At 47.0% G+C, this 19,150-nt stretch overlaps 1 protein-coding gene across 3 annotated transcripts in view; it reads left to right on the top strand.

Annotated features, from left to right (window-relative positions):
* The window catches only part of LOC134909190 (allantoinase, mitochondrial-like), a 106,685-nt gene extending 92,571 nt beyond the window's left edge, over positions 1-14,114 (top strand). For all 3 annotated transcript variants that reach the window (XM_063915781.1, XM_063915778.1, XM_063915780.1), the window contains exons 10-12: positions 766-938; positions 11,253-11,285; positions 13,761-14,114. In XM_063915781.1, the coding sequence (XP_063771851.1) occupies positions 766-938; positions 11,253-11,285; positions 13,761-13,922 (368 nt within the window). In that variant the 3' untranslated portion in view covers positions 13,923-14,114. The remainder of the gene's footprint in view (positions 1-765; positions 939-11,252; positions 11,286-13,760) is intronic.
* Positions 14,115-19,150: the final 5,036 nt, after the last annotated feature.

Below are 19,150 nucleotides of genomic sequence, written 5' to 3'. Positions count from 1 at the left end.
GCCCACCCCCAAACGCCAGCAGTCTGTCAATCTGGCTGCGGTTTGGAGGTACTGCTTGCAATCATGCAGGACCTGTTTTGCACATATGCATGCGCAGATGCCCCACCGTTGGAGATATGTGTAAACCATTGGGTTTACGTACATCTCTGAATCAGACCCCTAGAACCCCCCATTATGATTTTAATTAATCCTAATCCCATAATATGATTTATAAAGTAAATTAGAGCCTCTATTCATTTATGTTTAATATAATATATATATTTTTTTTGTAATGATTTCTTGTTCCCCTGATTACAACCAAAATGTTGTGTATTGTTGTGGTACCTCTTTACATAAAATCAAAATATAATAATCTATTGGCATTTAAATACAAAATGGCACTGACTGAGCGGTATTCAATTGTTTGAAAAGTCAGTTGGGTGTCTATTTTTTCCTATCTAATAGACAGGAAAAAACAGACACCCAACCAACTTTTCAAACAATTGAACCCCCCCACTGAGTTTCTTGGCCCCCAGTACAGAATGAGTTAATGGCCAGGGTGCTTGCCCATGTCATAGACCAGGCATGGCCAACCTGTGGCTCTCCAGCTGTTGTGAAACTTCAAGTCCCAGCATGCTTTGGCCCAGTTGTGCTATTATGGAATGCTAAAACTGTGGCACAGCATGCTGGAATATGTAGTTTCACAACAGCTGGAGAGCCAAAGGTTGGCCAGGTCTGCCATAGATGGTCAGCAGATTAGGAGCGGTCTCATTTTATTTCTTTAAGGGCTGTCTCTTTTCTGGAGTTCTGCGAAGGTGCGGGGGTTCTCCCTGCCAGATGTGTCTCGCTTGTTGTGCAGCAACCCAGCCAAACTGTGTAGCCTTGACAATCGCAAGGGGTCCATCAAACAGGGATATGATGCTGACCTGGTCATCTGGGACCCTGACAGTGAATTTCAGGTAAGGAAAATGGTAGTTTTAATTGACTGTAATAGCATAAATAGCTACAAATGTATAAGTCTTACTAAAATATTACAGATGCATACACATCACATGGTGCGGAGAATGTGCAGTCTGTGTTTGCATCTGCATTTGGATCTGCGCCCAATTCATTAGTAGGCGCCATCGTTTTTTTAAGCAAGAGCCCAAAATAATTTTTAGCAAAATTTTTGTTTTATGTGTGCTACACCGAACCGCTTTGTTATACTGTTTCTATTTCTTTTTTTTTCTCTATACACTTAGACATTGTTGAGAAGGAGACTATGGGGGTAATTCAGACCTGATCGTAGCAGCAAATTTGTTAGCAGTTGGGCAAAACCATGTGCACTGCAGGGGGGGCAGATATAACATGTGCAGAGAGAGTTAGATTTGGGTGGGGTGTGTTCAAACTGAAATCTAAATTGTAGTGTAACAATAAAGCAGCCAGTATTTACCCTGCACAGAAAAAAAATAACCCACCCAAATTTAACTCTCTCTGCAAATGTTCTATCTTCCCCACCTGCAGTGCACATGGTTTTGCCCATCTGCTAACAAAGTTGTTGCTACGATCAGGGGCCTAATTCAGACCTGATCATAGCAGCAAATTTGTTAGCAGATGGGCAAAACCATGGCCGTCATTCCGAGTTGATCGCTAGCTGCTTTCGTTCGCAACGCAGCGATTAGGTAAAAAAGCGGCACTTCTGCGCATGTGTATGGGGCGCAGTGCGCACGAGCGACGTACTTTCACAAAAGCTGATGCAGTTTCACACAAAGTCTAGCGACGCTTTTCAGTCGCACTGCTGGCCGCAGAGTGATTGACAGGTAGTGGGTGTTTCTGGGAGGTAACTGACCGTTTTCAGGGAGTGTGTGTAAAAACGCAGGCGTGCCAGATATAAACGCAGGAGTGGCTGGGGAAACGTAGGCGTGGCTGGCCGAACGCAGGGTGTGTTTGTGACGTCAAAACAGGAACTAAACTGACTGAAGTGATCGCTAGCTAGGAGTAAGTCTCGAGCTACTCTGAAACTGTACAATCTTTTTTTTTTACAGCAGCGCTGCGATCCTTTCGTTCGCACTTCTGCTAAGCTAAGATACACTGGTCCCAGAGGGCGGCGGCTTAGCGTGTGCACTGCTGGTAAAAGCAGCTAGCGAGCCAACAACTCGGAATGAGGGCCCATGTGCACTGCAGCGGGGCGGGGGGGGGGGGGACTGATATAACAGCCTAGAAACATTTTCTTTTCTTTTTAAGTGTTGGTGGCGCTTTTTGTTCTAGAAAGAGCAGAATTGTTATCAACTAGAGATGTGCACTTGAAATTTTTCGGGTTTTGTGTTTTGGTTTTGGGTTCGGTTCCGCGGCCGTGTTTTGGGTTCGACCGCGTTTTGGCAAAACCTCACCGAATTTTTTTTGTCGGATTCGGGTGTGTTTTGGATTCGGGTGTTTTTTTTCAAAAAACACTAAAAAACAGCTTAAATCATAGAATTTGGGGGTCATTTTGATCCCAAAGTATTATTAACCTCAAAAACCATAATTTCCACTCATTTTCAGTCTATTCTGAATACCTCACACCTCACAATATTATTTTTAGTCCTAAAATTTGCACCGAGGTCGCTGGATGACTAAGCTAAGCGACCCTAGTGGCCGACACAAACACCTGGCCCATCTAGGAGTGGCACTGCAGTGTCACGCAGGATGTCCCTTCCAAAAAACCCTCCCCAAACAGCACATGACGCAAAGAAAAAAAGAGGCGCAATGAGGTAGCTGTGTGAGTAAGATAAGCGACCCTAGTGGCCGACACAAACACCGGGCCCATCTAGGAGTGGCACTGCAGTGTCACGCAGGATGTCCCTTCCAAAAAACCCTCCCCAAACAGCACATGACGCAAAGAAAAAAAGAGGCGCAATGAGGTAGCTGTGTGAGTAAGATAAGCGACCCTAGTGGCCGACACAAACACCGGGCCCATCTAGGAGTGGCACTGCAGTGTCACGCAGGATGTCCCTTCCAAAAAACCCTCCCCAAACAGCACATGACGCAAAGAAAAAAAGAGGCGCAATGAGGTAGCTGTGTGAGTAAGATAAGCGACCCTAGTGGCCGACACAAACACCTGGCCCATCTAGGAGTGGCACTGCAGTGTCACGCAGGATGTCCCTTCCAAAAAACCCTCCTCAAACAGCACATGACGCAAAGAAAAAAAGAGGCGCAATGAGGTAGCTGTGTGAGTAAGATAAGCGACCCTAGTGGCCGACACAAACACCAGGCCCATCTAGGAGTGGCACTGCAGTGTCACGCAGGATGGCCCTTCCAAAAAACACTCCCCAAACAGCACATGACGCAAAGAAAAATGAAAGAAAAAAGAGGTGCAAGATGGAATTGTCCTTGGGCCCTCCCACCCACCCTTATGTTGTATAAACAGGACATGCACACTTTAACCAACCCATCATTTCAGTGACAGGGTCTGCCACACGACTGTGACTGAAATGACGGGTTGGTTTGGACACCCACCTAAAAAGAAGCAATTAATCTCTCCTTGCACAAACTGGCTCTACAGAGGCAAGATGTCCACCTCATCATCATCCTCCGATATATCACCGTGTACATCCCCCTCCTCACAGATTATCAATTCGTCCCCACTGGAATCCACCATCTCAGCTCCCTGTGTACTTTGTGGAGGCAATTGCTGCTGGTCAATGTCTCCACGGAGGAATTGATTATAATTCATTTTAATGAACATCATCTTCTCCACATTTTCTGGATGTAACCTCGTACGCCGATTGCTGACAAGGTGAGCGGCGGCACTAAACACTCTTTCGGAGTACACACTTGTGGGAGGGCAACTTAGGTAGAATAAAGCCAGTTTGTGCAAGGGCCTCCAAATTGCCTCTTTTTCCTGCCAGTATAAGTACGGACTGTGTGACGTGCCTACTTGGATGCGGTCACTCATATAATCCTCCACCATTCTTTCAATGGTGAGAGAATCATATGCAGTGACAGTAGACGACATGTCCGTAATCGTTGTCAGGTCCTTAAGTCCGGACCAGATGTCAGCATCAGCAGTCGCTCCAGACTGCCCTGCATCACCGCCAGCGGGTGGGCTCGGAATTCTGAGCCTTTTCCTCGCACCCCCAGTTGCGGGAGAATGTGAAGGAGGAGATGTTGACAGGTCGCGTTCCGCTTGACTTGACAATTTTCTCACCAGCAGGTCTTTGAACCCCAGCAGACTTGTGTCTGCCGGAAAGAGAGATCCAAGGTAGGCTTTAAATCTAGGATCGAGCATGGTGGCCAAAATGTAGTGCTCTGATTTCAACAGATTGACCACCCGTGAATCCTTGTTAAGCGAATTAAGGGCTCCATCCACAAGTCCCACATGCCTAGCGGAATCGCTCTGTGTTAGCTCCTCCTTCAATGTCTCCAGCTTCAACTGCAAAAGCCTGATGAGGGGAATGACCTGACTCAGGCTGGCAGTGTCTGAACTGACTTCACGTGTGGCAAGTTCAAAGGGCATCAGAACCTTGCACAATGTTGAAATCATTCTCCACTGCGCTTGAGACAGGTGCATTCCACCTCCTATATCGTGCTGAATTGTATAGGCTTGAATGGCCTTTTGCTGCTCCTCCAACCTCTGAAGCATATAGAGGGTTGAATTCCACCTCGTTACCACTTCTTGCTTCAGATGATGGCAGGGCAGGTTCAGTTGTTTTTGGTGGTGCTCCAGTCTTCTGTACGTGGTGCCTGTACGCCGAAAGTGTCCCGCAATTCTTCTGGCCACCGACAGCATCTCTTGCACACCCCTGTCGTTTTTAAAAAAATTCTGCACCACCAAATTCAAGGTATGTGCAAAACATGGGACGTGCTGGAATTTGCCCATATTTAATGCACACACAATATTGCTGGCGTTGTCCGATGCCACAAATCCACAGGAGAGTCCAATTGGGGTAAGCCATTCCGCGATGATCTTCCTCAGTTGCCGTAAGAGGTTTTCAGCTGTGTGCGTATTCTGGAAAGCGGTGATACAAAGCGTAGCCTGCCTAGGAAAGAGTTGGCGTTTGCGAGATGCTGCTACTGGTGCCGCCGCTGCTGTTCTTGCGGCGGGAGTCCATACATCTACCCAGTGGGCTGTCACAGTCATATAGTCCTGACCCTGCCTTGCTCCACTTGTCCACATGTCCGTGGTTAAGTGGACATTGGGTACAACTGCATTTTTTAGGACACTGGTGAGTCTTTTTCTGACGTCCGTGTACATTCTCGGTATCGCCTGCCTAGAGAAGTGGAACCTAGATGGTATTTGGTAACGGGGGCACACTGCCTCAATAAATTGTCTAGTTCCCTGTGAACTAACGGCGGATACCGGACGCACGTCTAACACCAACATAGTTGTCAAGGCCTCAGTTATCCGCTTTGCAGCAGGATGACTGCTGTGATATTTCATCTTCCTCGCAAAGGACTGTTGGACAGTCAATTGCTTACTGGAAGTAGTACAAGTGGTCTTCCGACTTCCCCTCTGGGATGACGATCGACTCCCAGCAGCAACAACAGCAGCGCCAGCAGCAGTAGGCATTACACTCAAGGATGCATCGAAGGAATCCCAGGCAGGAGAGGACTCGTCAGAATTGCCAGTGACATGGCCTGCAGGACTATTGGCATTCCTGGGGAAGGAGGAAATTGACACTGAGGGAGTTGGTGGGGTGGTTTGCGTGAGCTTGGTTACAAGAGGAAGGGATTTACTGGTCAGTGGACTGCTTCCGCTGTCGCCCAAAGTTTTTGAACTTGTCACTGACTTATTATGAATGCGCTGCAGGTGACGTATAAGGGAGGATGTTCCGAGGTGGTTAACGTCCTTACCCCTACTTATTACAGCTTGACAAAGGCAACACACGGCTTGACAAATGTTGTCCGCATTTCTGGTGAAATACTTCCACACCGAAGAGCTGATTTTTTTGGTATTTTCACCAGGCATGTCAACGGCCCTATTCCTCCCACGGACAACAGGTGTCTCCCCGGGTGCCTGACTTAAACAAACCACCTCACCATCAGAATCCTCCTGGTCAATTTCCTCCCCAGCGCCAGCAACACCCATATCCTCCTCATCCTGGTGTACTTCAACACTGACATCTTCAATCTGACTATCAGGAACTGGACTGTGGGTACTCCTTCCAGCACTTGCAGGGGGCGTGCAAATGGTGGAAGGCGCATGCTCTTCACGTCCAGTGTTGGGAAGGTCAGGCATCGCAACCGACACAATTGGACTCTCCTTGTGGATTTGGGATTTCGAAGAACGCACAGTTCTTTGCGGTGCTTTTGCCAGCTTGAGTCTTTTCATTTTTCTAGCGAGAGGCTGAGTGCTTCCATCCTCATGTGAAGCTGAACCACTAGCCATGAACATAGGCCAGGGCCTCAGCCGTTCCTTGCCACTCCGTGTGGTAAATGGCATATTGGCAAGTTTACGCTTCTCCTCCGACAATTTTATTTTAGGTTTTGGAGTCCTTTTTTTACTGATATTTGGTGTTTTGGATTTTACATGCTCTGTACTATGACATTGGGCATCGGCCTTGGCAGACGACGTTGCTGGCATTTCATCGTCTCGGCCATGACTAGTGGCAGCAGCTTCAGCACGAAGTGGAAGTGGATCTTGATCTTTCCCTAATTTTGGAACCTCAACATTTTTGTTCTCCATATTTTAATAGGCACAACTAAAAGGCACCTCAGGTAAACAATGGAGATGGATGGATACTAGTATACTTATGGATGGACTGCCGAGTGCCGACACAGAGGTAGCTACAGCCGTGGACTACCGTACTGTGTCTGCTGCTAATATAGACTGGATGATAATGAGATGAAATCAATATATATGTATATATAATATCACTAGTACTGCAGCCGGACAGGTATATATATTTATTATGTAATGACTGATGACGGACCTGCTGGACACTGTCAGCTCAGCAGCACCGCAGACTGCTACAGTAAGCTACTATAGTAGTATGTATAAAGAAGAAAGAAAAAAAAAACAACCACGGGTAGGTGGTATACAATTATGGATGGACTGCCGAGTGCCGACACAGAGGTAGCTACAGCCGTGGACTAACGTACTGTATCTGCTGATAATATAGACTGGATGATAATGAGATGAAATCAATATATATGTATATATAATATCACTAGTACTGCAGCCGGACAGGTATATATATTATATATTTATTATGTAATGACTGATGACGGACCTGCTGGACACTGTCAGCTCAGCAGCACCGCAGACTGCTACAGTAAGCTACTATAGTAGTATGTATAAAGAAGAAAGAAAAAAAAAACAACCACGGGTAGGTGGTATACAATTATGGATGGACTGCCGAGTGCCGACACAGAGGTAGCTACAGCCGTGGACTAACGTACTGTGTCTGCTGATAATATAGACTGGATGATAATGAGATGAAATCAATATATATGTATATATAATATCACTAGTACTGCAGCCGGACAGGTATATATTATATATTTATTATGTAATGACTGATGACGGACCTGCTGGACACTGTCAGCTCAGCAGCACCGCAGACTGCTACAGTAAGCTACTATAGTAGTATGTATAAAGTAGAAAGAAAAAAAAAACAACCACGGGTAGGTGGTATACAATTATGGATGGACTGCCGAGTGCCGACACAGAGGTAGCTACAGCCGTGGACTAACGTACTGTGTCTGCTGATAATATAGACTGGATGATAATGAGATGAAATCAATATATATGTATATATAATATCACTAGTACTGCAGCCGGACAGGTATATATATTATATATTTATTATGTAATGACTGATGACGGACCTGCTGGACACTGTCAGCTCAGCAGCACCGCAGACTGCTACAGTAAGCTACTATAGTAGTATGTATAAAGAAGAAAGAAAAAAACAACAACCACGGGTAGGTGGTATACAATTATGGATGGACTGCCGAGTGCCGACACAGAGGTAGCTACAGCCGTGGACTAACGTACTGTGTCTGCTGATAATATAGACTGGATGATAATGAGATGAAATCAATATATATGTATATATAATATCACTAGTACTGCAGCCGGACAGGTATATATATTATATATTTATTATGTAATGACTGATGACGGACCTGCTGGACACTGTCAGCTCAGCAGCACCGCAGACTGCTACAGTAAGCTACTATAGTAGTATGTATAAAGAAGAAAGAAAAAAAAAAAACACAGGTAGGTGCTAGGTGGTATACAATATTATATATATATTATATACAATTATATATATATATATATATATAATATATATTAAACTCATAAACTGGTGGTGATTATTAAACTGGTGGTCAGGTCACTGGTCACACTATCAGCAACTTGCAAGTAGTACTCCTGAGTCCTAAGCAGACAATCACAATATATATTATACTGGTGGTCAGTGTGGTCACAAACAATGGCAGTGTGGCTGGCACTCTGGCAGCAAAAGTGTGCACTGTACGTTATATTATGTACTCCTGAGTCCTGAGTCCTGCTCTCAGACTCTAACTGCTCCCCACTGTCAGTGTCTCCCCCACAAGTCAGATAATACAGTCACACTATCTCTCTCTATCACTTCAGCAAGTACTAGTAGTAGTAGTACTCCTCCTAATGCTCCCCAAATTACTACTGTGTCTCTCTCTGTCTCACTCTCTTCTCGAATCTCTATAAACGGAGAGGACGCCAGCCACGTCCTCTCCCTATGAATCTCAATGCACGTGTGAAAAATGGTGGCGACGCGCGGCTCCTTATATAGAATCCGAGTCTCGCGATAGAATCCGAGCCTCGCGAGAATCCGACAGCGTGATGATGACGTTCGGGCGCGCTCGGGTTAACCGAGCAAGGCGGGAAGATCCGAGTCGCTCGGACCCGTGTAAAAAAACATGAAGTTCGGGCGGGTTCGGATTCCGAGGAACCGAACCCGCTCATCTCTATTATCAACGTCCAATTAATTAGCAACATAATACCCTCAGTAATAGGAGACCCATGAAATGAATTGGCCCAAATGTATTAAGCTTTAAAAACTTATACAGTGGAAATGGATAAAGAGTGATAAAGTATCAGCCAATCCGCTTCCTAACTGCCATGTCACAGCCTATGTTTGAAAAATGGCAGGAGCTGATTGGCTGGTCATTTATCACTCTTTATCAGTGTCCACTATATAACTTTTTAAGACTTAATATTAATACATGTGGGCTATGGTTCCTGCTTCTTGACTTCCACCTTTGATAGGCAATCTGGAACAGACTTATCAGGATTGCCCATTGGAGGACTGCGGTCACTGAAATAAGTGAGCACAGAGCATGGCTAACCTGTTTGTGATTACATAATTTTGCTCACTAACTACTTGCCTAAAGTAAGTGCAATTTACTGTAATCTGTTACCAGGGGCGGATTGGGAACAAAAAGCGGCCCTGGAAAAATTTGTACTAGTGGCCCCACATGGGCAGCACCAGAGGTTTAGGGTCTAGACATGGGCCATGGCAGCAGCACCCTCCCCCCAAGACTTTCCAGATAGTGGGCATGTCCAGCATCAAGGGGGAAGTTAAAAAGAAATAAAATTAAATATGAGCGCATTATATGATACACCTTCAGAATTTAGGAAACTATATCATTCTCTAGAAAGATATATGTTCTTGCTTATTACACCAACCGTATCCCAATCACTATTCACTCAATCTTATATGTCAGCCAAGCAGGCAGACAGAGCATACACTAGATCATCTGCAATCACAGGTCAAAGAAATTTTCAGATATGCAAATTATTTTGCATCTTATTCATTATGTCTATAAATAGGACCACATGTCCTCAAACAAAACAGGCCCCACGGGTGCGTCGGCCCACCGGGGATCTTCCCTGTTAGCCCGGCGGGCAATCCGCCTCTGTCTGTCACCGTATATACTCGAGTATAAGCCGACTTTTTCAGCACTTTTTTTTATGCTGAAAAAGCCCCCTCGGCTTGTACTCGAGTCAGTGCCTGGGAAGGAGGGAATCGGAGGGCACAGCGCGCGCCTCTCCTGTGTCCCTCCTGCGTCTACGGCGGCAGCGGCGGGTCTATTAAATGAAGTACCCGTTCGTGAGCTCTGATTGGCTCATGAACCGGCACTTCATTTAACAGACCCGCCGGAGACGCAGGAGAGACACAGGAGAGGCGCGCGCTGTGCCCTCCGTGTCCCTCCTTCACAAAACACCGGGGAAGTGGGGAGGGTAAGTTGTACCTGGCACTCGGGGAGCATATTTGGCACTTGGGGGGGAAAGGGGGGGAGATATGTGGCACTGAGGGGGCATATCGGCAGTATGAGGGCATATCTGGCACTGTGGGGGAATATCTGGCACTGTGAGGGCATATCTGGCACTATGAGGGCATATCTGGCACTGTGGGGGAATATGTGGCAGTATGAGGGCATATCTGGCACTGTGGGGGCATATCTGGCAGTATGAGGGCATATCTGGCACTATGAGGGCATATCTGGCACTGTGGGGGCATATCTGGCACTGTGGGGGCATATCTGGCACTATGAGGGCATATCTGGCACTGTGGGGGAATATCTAGCAGTATGAGGGCATATCTGGCACTGTGGGGGCATATCTGGCACTGTGGGGGCATATCTGGCACTATGAGGGCATATCTGGCACTGTGGGGGCATATCTGGCACTGTGGGGGCATATCTGGCACTGTGGGGGCATATTTGGCACTGTGGGGGCATATCTGGCAGTATGAGGGCATATCTGGCACTGTGGGGGCATATCTGGCACTGTGGGGGCATATCTGGCAGTATGAGGGCTGTGTACGGCTAGAGCTGCATTTCCCACCCTAGGCTTATACTCGAGTCAATACGTTTTCCCAGGTTTTTGTGGTAAAATTAGGTGCCTCGGCTTATATTCGGGTCGACTTATACTCGAGTATATACGGTAATTAAAAAATATGCACATGGTCTACAGTATGTTCCTATTATTCCTTTGTTTACCACTATTTAATAATAAGAAATTATATAATTAACCCCACTGGTTAGTGTATTACTTGTGATCTTGTATTATCCCTTGTAGACCGCTGGCTAGCCTAATCTAGGAACCACTATATGTTCCAGCACCTCATGTACTACAACACAACATAATGCTTTACATATACTGTATATATTCATATGTATTACAATTGGGATCAGGATGTTTAGCCTACATTATCCTTACTAAGTCAGAGATGGTCTCTTAATTCATGATGTCTGATGTCTTGTAGACTTTCTCACGTCTGTCTCTTGTATCTTAGTATATTGTGTTTCTCCTGTTTTTATAGGTGCAAGCGAAGAATATTTATCATAAGAACAAGGTACAGTATAGCAATACTGTAAGGGAATGCAGTATGTTCATGGAAATGTCATTGCTTTGTTTCAATATCAGAAATATTAGCAAGTCAGGTATTTAATACTAAAATAAAAACCAAACATTAGGCCCCACCCCCAACACGGTTACATTAGTGAGAGTAGGGTAGGGAAGGGGCTTGTTTCCCAGAGTTGTGGGATTATGAAATGTGTTCCTATCTGCAAACTTTGGGAGTTCATTCAAAGTGTTACTATGGGTAGCACACATTGGCCCTCATCAGCTACACATTCTATAAACAGACCCTACTTTGTTGTGCATTTAGCATTACCTTCAAATTACTGTATATGAGTTATTATGAATTCACACTCAATAAACTCAGCTGGTTGAAGGAAGAAACATGACAGCAATACTGACAAGACAAAGGGGGTCATTCAGATCTGATCGTTGCTGTGCGCTTTCACACAGCGGGCAATCAGATCCAAACTGCGCATGCGTCTGAGCCACAATGCACAGGCGCTTTGGACGGCTACAACGGGCATCGGCAGTTAGGGACGGGATGGTGCGATGGATCTGTTCGCACGGGAGTTCGCAAGGTGATTGACAGGAAGAGGCCATTTGTGGGTGACAACTGACCATTTTCGGGAGTGCCCGTAAAAACGCAAGCAGATTCAAGCGTTTGTGGGAGGGTGTTTGACGTCCGCTTTGGCCCCGATCAGCAGGATACAATCGCACTGGAAGACAGGGGCTGGCTGGGCAGGGGGGCAGGGTGCCATCTGCCACCCAGGAAAGTGCAAGTTAAGGGTTCCAGGGCCACTGTTGCATTGCATTCCCTGTGAAAAGCTGGGCCACATGCTTGAGTCTGCCCCCCAGGGCTGAAAGTTGCCAGCCAGCCCCTGCAGGAGGAGTAAGTCCTGGGCTGCGCAGAGACTGCACAAACTGATTTTTAGCAGCTCTGATAACACATAGGAACGCACACTTGCACAGATAAAATACACTCCCCCTGTAGGCGGCGACTATTTGATCACAGGGCAGCAAAAAATGCAGCCCAGCGATCAGATTTGAATAAGGCCCAAAGTTCTGTTTCTATGAAGACTTTAGTGAGCTGACTAGCTACAGGCTGTTCTAGTCCTGTGCATGTTCTAATCAGAATCAGTTGCGTATACCATACCTCCCAACTGTCCTGATTTTCGTGGGGCAGTCCCGTTTTTTTGAGACTGTCCCGCTGTCCCACCCGCCGGCCGCAGTGTCCCGCGGTGGGGGGGGGGGGGGGGGGGGGGGCAGTAGGGAGGCTTCTGCACTCACTGCTCTGCTTAGCAGAGCAGCGGTGAATAGACGCATGCGCACAGCATCTATTCACTGGAGTCAGAGGGAGAGGGGGCATGCCAGCAGCTCACAGGGCGCTGGGCATGCCCCCTCAGTGATGAAAACGGGGGCGTGGCTCGTCATCCCGGACCCTCCATTTTTATAGGCCACGTCCCATTTTCGGCCAGGCGCGCGCAGATGTCCCTCCTTCCACAGGCATAAAGTTGGGAGGTATGCGTATACTAGGAATTTGTTTTCGGTTTACAATGCAGCAGCCAGGGGGAAACATGCTGACAAGAAGAGGGGATGGGGAAGGGGGGGAATATATGTAGTATACAGATTAAGTAATGCAGAGCTCTTGGCAGTCGGACCCCGGGAAAAAATTATACAGTTCTGGCTATTGAACATTACAAAGTGTACAGTTTGTAATTGTTATAACCAAGTATCACTATATACTGTACAATGGGGGTCATTCCGAGTTGATCGCTCGCTAGCAGTTTTTAGCAGCCGTGCAAACGCATTGTCGCCGCCCACTGGGAAGTGTATTTTAGCTTTGCAGAAGTGTGAACGCCTGTGCAGCAGAGCACCTGTAAAATCTTTTTGTACAAAACAAGACTAGCCCTGTAGTTACTCTTCGTGTGCGTTGATTCTAACGATGGAGGGACGGCTTTTGACGTCACACACCCGCCCAGCGAACGCCCAGCCACGCCTGCGTTTTTTCTGCCACGCCTGCGTTTTTCTAAGCACTCCCTGAAAACGGTCAGTTGACACCCAGAAACGCCCACTTCATGTCAATCTTCCTGCGTTCGGCCGTGCGACAGGAATGTTCGTTAGACTCTGTGCAAACCCACGATGCTCATTGTACCTGTATGACGCGCCTGCGCATTGCGGTGCATACGCATGCACAGAAATGCCGATTTTTAGCCTGATCGCTGCGCTGCGAACAACGGCAGCTAGCGTTCAACTTGGAATGACCCCCAATGTCTGCTGTGATAAACTACTGTGTCTTTTCAGACTTATTTCCGTACTATGCCAAACAAGCTTTGTGTTGTACTGTTGAGAAACTTGTGCTCTAAAAACCCATGGCTACTCCAGGGACTCACTGTAAAAAATATATTTACCACAATACTATATAGAGAATGTCCCTAGTGATAGCTAATGTGGATTCTGTGTGTTACAGCTGACCCCGTATCTGGGATTTCTTCTTTGGGGAGAAGTTGTGGCAACTGTTGTTCAAGGGACTCTGGTTTATCACAAGGGCAAACATTGTCCAAAGCCCACCGGAAAGCAGCTTCTCATTCACACTGTGGACCCTCCAGAACCTAGTGCACCTTACTACTAAGGAGAGCGTACCAAATATCCAATCTACCCCATGTACTACAGAAGGACATAATACGTCTTAAACTGATCCATAGATAAAATTGGGAAGCAATATGTGGTTGCTTGATCTTACCTGAATATGTATTTTGGGTATTAAATGGTCAACATGATAAATGGCATTACTGTGAATAAAAAAATAAAATGACAAAACCATTGATACAGTATCTGTTTGCTTATAACTATTGAGCCCCATTATCTCTGGAGAAGAGAAGAGCTGCTCAAACGTTCCGTACAGCAGCTGGATTCTGTCATACAGGTTGTTACTGTGGCTGATTCTGAGGCGCATGCACTGCAGATGTTCATGTAGTTGATCGTTTATTTGCAGCTGCGTATGCTCGAACATTTCTGAGGACTCGTACAGCACATGCATTGCACACTGGCCCTCATTCCGAGTTGATCGCACCAAGCAACTTTTTGCTGCTCGTGCGATCGTTTGTGCAGCCCTGCTATGCTAAAAAAGTTTCCTGCAAAATAAGACCAGGGTAAGAGTTACGTACCGTGTGCGACGGATCCAGCGATGAAGGTCCTGACGTCAGACATCCGCCCTCCAAACTCCTGGACACGCCTGCATTGGACTAACCACCCCTGGAAAATGGTGAGTATCTGCCCCGGAACTCCTCCCGCCTGTCCATCTTCTTGTAATCGGTGCTGCAATCACATTTGTCGCTGGCGGCGTTGTTGCCCGGTGATGATCGTCGTCAGGCAACGCCACGCATGCGCAATGCGATCACCGCGCATGTGCATTTCTGACCTGTACGCACCGCAGTGAAGAACCGATGCGAACGGGCCCGGAATGACCCCCATTGTGTGCACACACAGGTGTTGCTGCGATCGAGACGGACAGCAGTGCCGGATTTCCCACTAGGCACGTGAGGCACATGTCCCCACCATGTGCGGCTTGGCTAGTAGGGCGGGCACAGGGCCAGCCAGCCGGACAATTACAGTACAGTATGCAGCACCATCATGGTCTGCTGCGCCCCCGACAAAGCCCACCACAACTGCCATTCACCAGCGCCCGCCATCCACCAGCTACCGCGAATGTGCGGCAGGTCCTCCGAGAGCCAGAGCTCTCTCTGTGCGCGTGTGCCGGATAAAGGATGTCCGAGAGGAGCTGTTGTTTGCAGTCCAGTTGCTCCTCAAATGCCATTGCAGAGCCTCCAGTCTCCTCTCCTCCTTGCAGTGCCAGCGCCAGTGGTGAGTCACCCTCCAATTCAAGTTGTAGACTGAGAGTGTGTGTGGACTGCAATTATGTGTCTGTGTGGGGGAAGGGGCAGTCTGCAGTCCGGGTGGATTTATGGAGGGGAGACAGTCTGTAGTCCAAGTGAGGGGGAAGGGCGGTCTGCAGTCCGAGTATCTGTGTGGAGGTGAGGTAATCTTCAATTTAGTGTATGTGACTGTGTGAGGGAAAGGGGTCAGTCTGCAGTCTGTGTGTGTAATATGCTGTCCTAGTTTGTGTGACTGTATGTGTGTATGTTGGGGGGGAGCATGTGTTAGGCATGTGTGTGTGTGTGTGTGTGTGTGTGTGTGTGTGTCTTTGTATGTATGTGTATATATCCGTACCCCCGCCAGTGTTGAGGTTGCAGCATTCGTCCATCAGGTTCCTGGGCCGCGCTACATGTCCCCCACTGTCCGCAAATCTGGTCCCCCAGCAGTGATCAGCTGGCCGCAGCACCCGGTCGTTAAAAAAAAACACACACACCCACTTCCTCCCTACCTACCTGACGTGTATGGGGCTCGACCAGGCGCAATGTGTATAAGAAGCTCTACCTGGAGCAATGTGTATAAGAGGCTCTACCTGGTGCAACGTGTATACAGCAGTCCCTGCCCCTGCCCCCCTATCCGCATCAGAGCAGCGGTGCAGCACGGCATTAACCCCTCCCACCGCTGCATCAGAGCAACAATGGATGGAGGGTGGACGGACAGGCGGGTCAGGAGGATTGGCTGTAGAGGCACCGAGCAAAGGAACAACTGGAGAGTAATTGAGCTGGGCGGGTGTGGGGGGTTTGGATGTTCAGCAGCCAATATCATTGTGCTTGGGGGGGGGGGGGGGGGGTTGCAGAAAATATCATTGTGCCTAGGGGGCGGCCTGACCCCTAAATCCGGCTCTGACGGACTGGGTATGGAATGCTGTGGAAAAGTGATGAGAGTTCCTCAGTGGTGACTAATGGTGCACACAATAATGTCATCAATAAGCAATGCACAGCTGGAGGTGACAGCTAGGGTGCAGGTAAGTATGCTCTTTATAGAGGTCAATAAACAAATGCACTTAGGAGCAAATGTCTGAAGCAGTAATAGCCCAGATAAATATGGTTATTACTCAAAATTTGTGAAGAGGCATACCATGTAGAAATCAGAGATTACTCCAGAGGCAACTCCGGTTTCCGATAATAACACTGCCACCATAGCCAGCTGCCAGCTATGGAGGCACAATTTTATGGCCATTTACTGGGCAGCGAATAGCAGAACTTTCATTTACAGGTTGAGTATCCCATATCCAAATATTCTGAAATACGGAATATTCCAAAAAACTGAATTCTTTGAGTGAGACTGAGATAGTGAAACCTTTGTTTTCTGATGGCTCAATGGGGTTCATTCCAACCCATTCACACGCAGCGGTTCTTCGCTGCGGTGCGAACAGGTCGGAACAGCGCATGCGCGGCAGCCGCATTGCACCCGCGCATCATTGCCCGGCGACAGCCATCACCGGGCAATGGCCAGAACAAAGAAGAAAGTGACCGTTAGCGCGATAGCAAGAAGATTGACAAGGAGGAGGCGTTCCGGGACATCTACTCACTGTTTTCTGGGCGTGGAGATCCGCATGCAGGCGTGTCCAGGCGTTTGGAGGGCGGATGTCTGACGTCAATCCCGGGATCTTCGTCGCTGGATCCGTCGCACAGGGTAAGTAGGTCTGACCCTGGTCTTGTTTTGCAGGAAACTTTTTTAGCATAGCAGGGCTGCACAAGCGATCGCATCCCTGCTATGCTAAAACACACTCCCCCATAGGCGGCGTAAAGTTGATCGCATGAGCAGCAAAAAGTTTTTACGTGCGATCAACTCGGAATGATCACCAATGTACACAAACTTTGTTTAATTCACAAAATTATAAAAAATATAGTATTAAATGACCTTCAGGCTGTGTATAAGGTGTATATGAAACATAAATGAATTGTGTGAATGTAGACACACTTTGTTTAATGTACAAAGATTAAAAATATTGGCTAAAATAACCTTCAGGCTGTGTGTATAACGTGTATATGTAACATAAATGCATTCTGTGCTTAGACTTAGCTCCCATCGCCATGATATCTCATTATGGTATGTAATTATTCCAAAATACGGAAAAATACGATATCCAAAATACCTCTGGTCCCAAGCATTTTGGATATGGGATACTCAACTGTATTGTCACCTAATACATAGGACTACCAAACATTTTAGTGCATGCACAGTTCTCTCACACCAGATCTCATGCAGAGCACCTGCCGGGAGTCATTCCATATCCAGTGAGGTGCGCCTCCCCTGCCTACCCAGACCACACGTCCCTGTCCATATCGCATCAGTACTAGGCTGATGCAATAGAGGCAGGACAGAGATCACTGGAGAGGAGGGTTGTTGTAATGTGTTTCAGCGCTAACTAAGACATCCTGCATTATTATTATTATCCTTTATTTATATGGCACAAATGTTCTGCAACACCTAGCAACATACATAAACAATGAGCAGAACAGAAAAACAATGACTTACAGTACAAGACAATGCAGGACAGGTACATGGCATATAAACATTCCTGCATCAGTGTCATAACACTCAAGGGCAGCAGAAACTAAGGGTTAGGTGCCATTGTAGGGAGTATAGAGTAGATCATAGAATAAGAGAAGAAAAGCACATGAGGTAAGAGGACCCTGCTCTTGAGAGCTTACATTCTAAAGGGGAGGGGCAGACAGACAAGGGTGACACAGATAGGGTAGACAGTGAGCATGGAACAGAGGGTTAGGATGAGAGATGACCCGGTTTGATGAAGAAGTGGGTTTTGTGGGCCCGTTTGAAGTTCTGCAGAGAGGTGGAGAGTTTAATAGGGAGAGGTAGAGAATTCCAGAGGTAGGGAGCAGCACATGCAAAATCTTGGAGGCAGGAGTGGGAGGAAGATATCAGTAGCAGGAGAGGCAGAATGCATTGGTGGAGTAAAGAGGGAGGGCGGGAGTGTTAAGGGAGATGAGGTCAACTATGTAATAGGAGAGGAATGTGTGAGGACTTTGTAAGTGTGAGAAGCTTGAATTGCGTTCTCAAGGGGAGCCAGTGTGGGGCTTGTAGGAGAGGGGAGGCAGACATAGTGCATTTGCAGAGGCAAATGAGCCAGACAGCAGCATTGGGGACAGATTGGAGTGGAGAGAGGCATCAGTCAGGGAGCCCAAATTGGAGGACGTTACAGTAGTCCAATCTAGAAATGACCAGTGAGTGTATGAGGGACTTATTAGCATCCATGGTGAGGCAGGGTCTGATCCTGGAAATATTTTTTATATGGAAATATTAGTAGTGCGCAATGTACTGAATGTGTGGTTTGAACAAGAAGGAGGAGTCGAAGATAACTCCAAGGCAGCACACTTGGAAGCTGGAGGAGATGGTTGTGCCATCAATAGATATTGAAGTTGTGGGAAGTGAGGTTATGCTGTAGGGTGGGAAGATGTTCTGTTTAATCTTAGACTTGTTACGTTTAAGAAAGCGTTGGGACATCCTGGAAGAGAAACAGTTGGAGATATGAGTGAGGAAAGAGGAGGAGAGGGGGAGGAAGATCTGAGTGTCATCAGCAAGGTGATATTGGAAATCAAAAAAGCTGATAAGCTCACCTAAAGAAGAATAAATATATATATATATATATATATAGAGAGAGAGAGAGAGAGAGAGAGAGAGAGAGAGAGAGAGAGAGAATAGGATAGATCCTAGAACATATTATTAGTGGAAGTGGAGGGGGGGGGGAGTGTAGAAAAGAGTGAGGAGACACAGATCAATGGTCAGAGAGGTAGGTGGACATCCAGGAGAAGGCAGTATCACGTAGATCAAGGGTGTGAAGGATTTGAAACAGGAGAGGGTAGACCAGAGTCAAAAGCATCAGAAAGATTGAGGAGAATGAGCAAAGAGTAATGGCCCTTGAATTGGCAGCAAGTAGGTCATTGCTGACTTTTGTGAATGCAG

The sequence above is a fragment of the Pseudophryne corroboree genome, chromosome 4, assembly GCF_028390025.1.
Source record: "Pseudophryne corroboree isolate aPseCor3 chromosome 4, aPseCor3.hap2, whole genome shotgun sequence".
In the NCBI taxonomy this organism is placed as follows: domain Eukaryota; kingdom Metazoa; phylum Chordata; class Amphibia; order Anura; family Myobatrachidae; genus Pseudophryne; species Pseudophryne corroboree.
The sequence above is the reverse complement of the archived record's forward strand: the minus strand, read 5'-3'. Positions and strand labels throughout refer to the sequence as shown.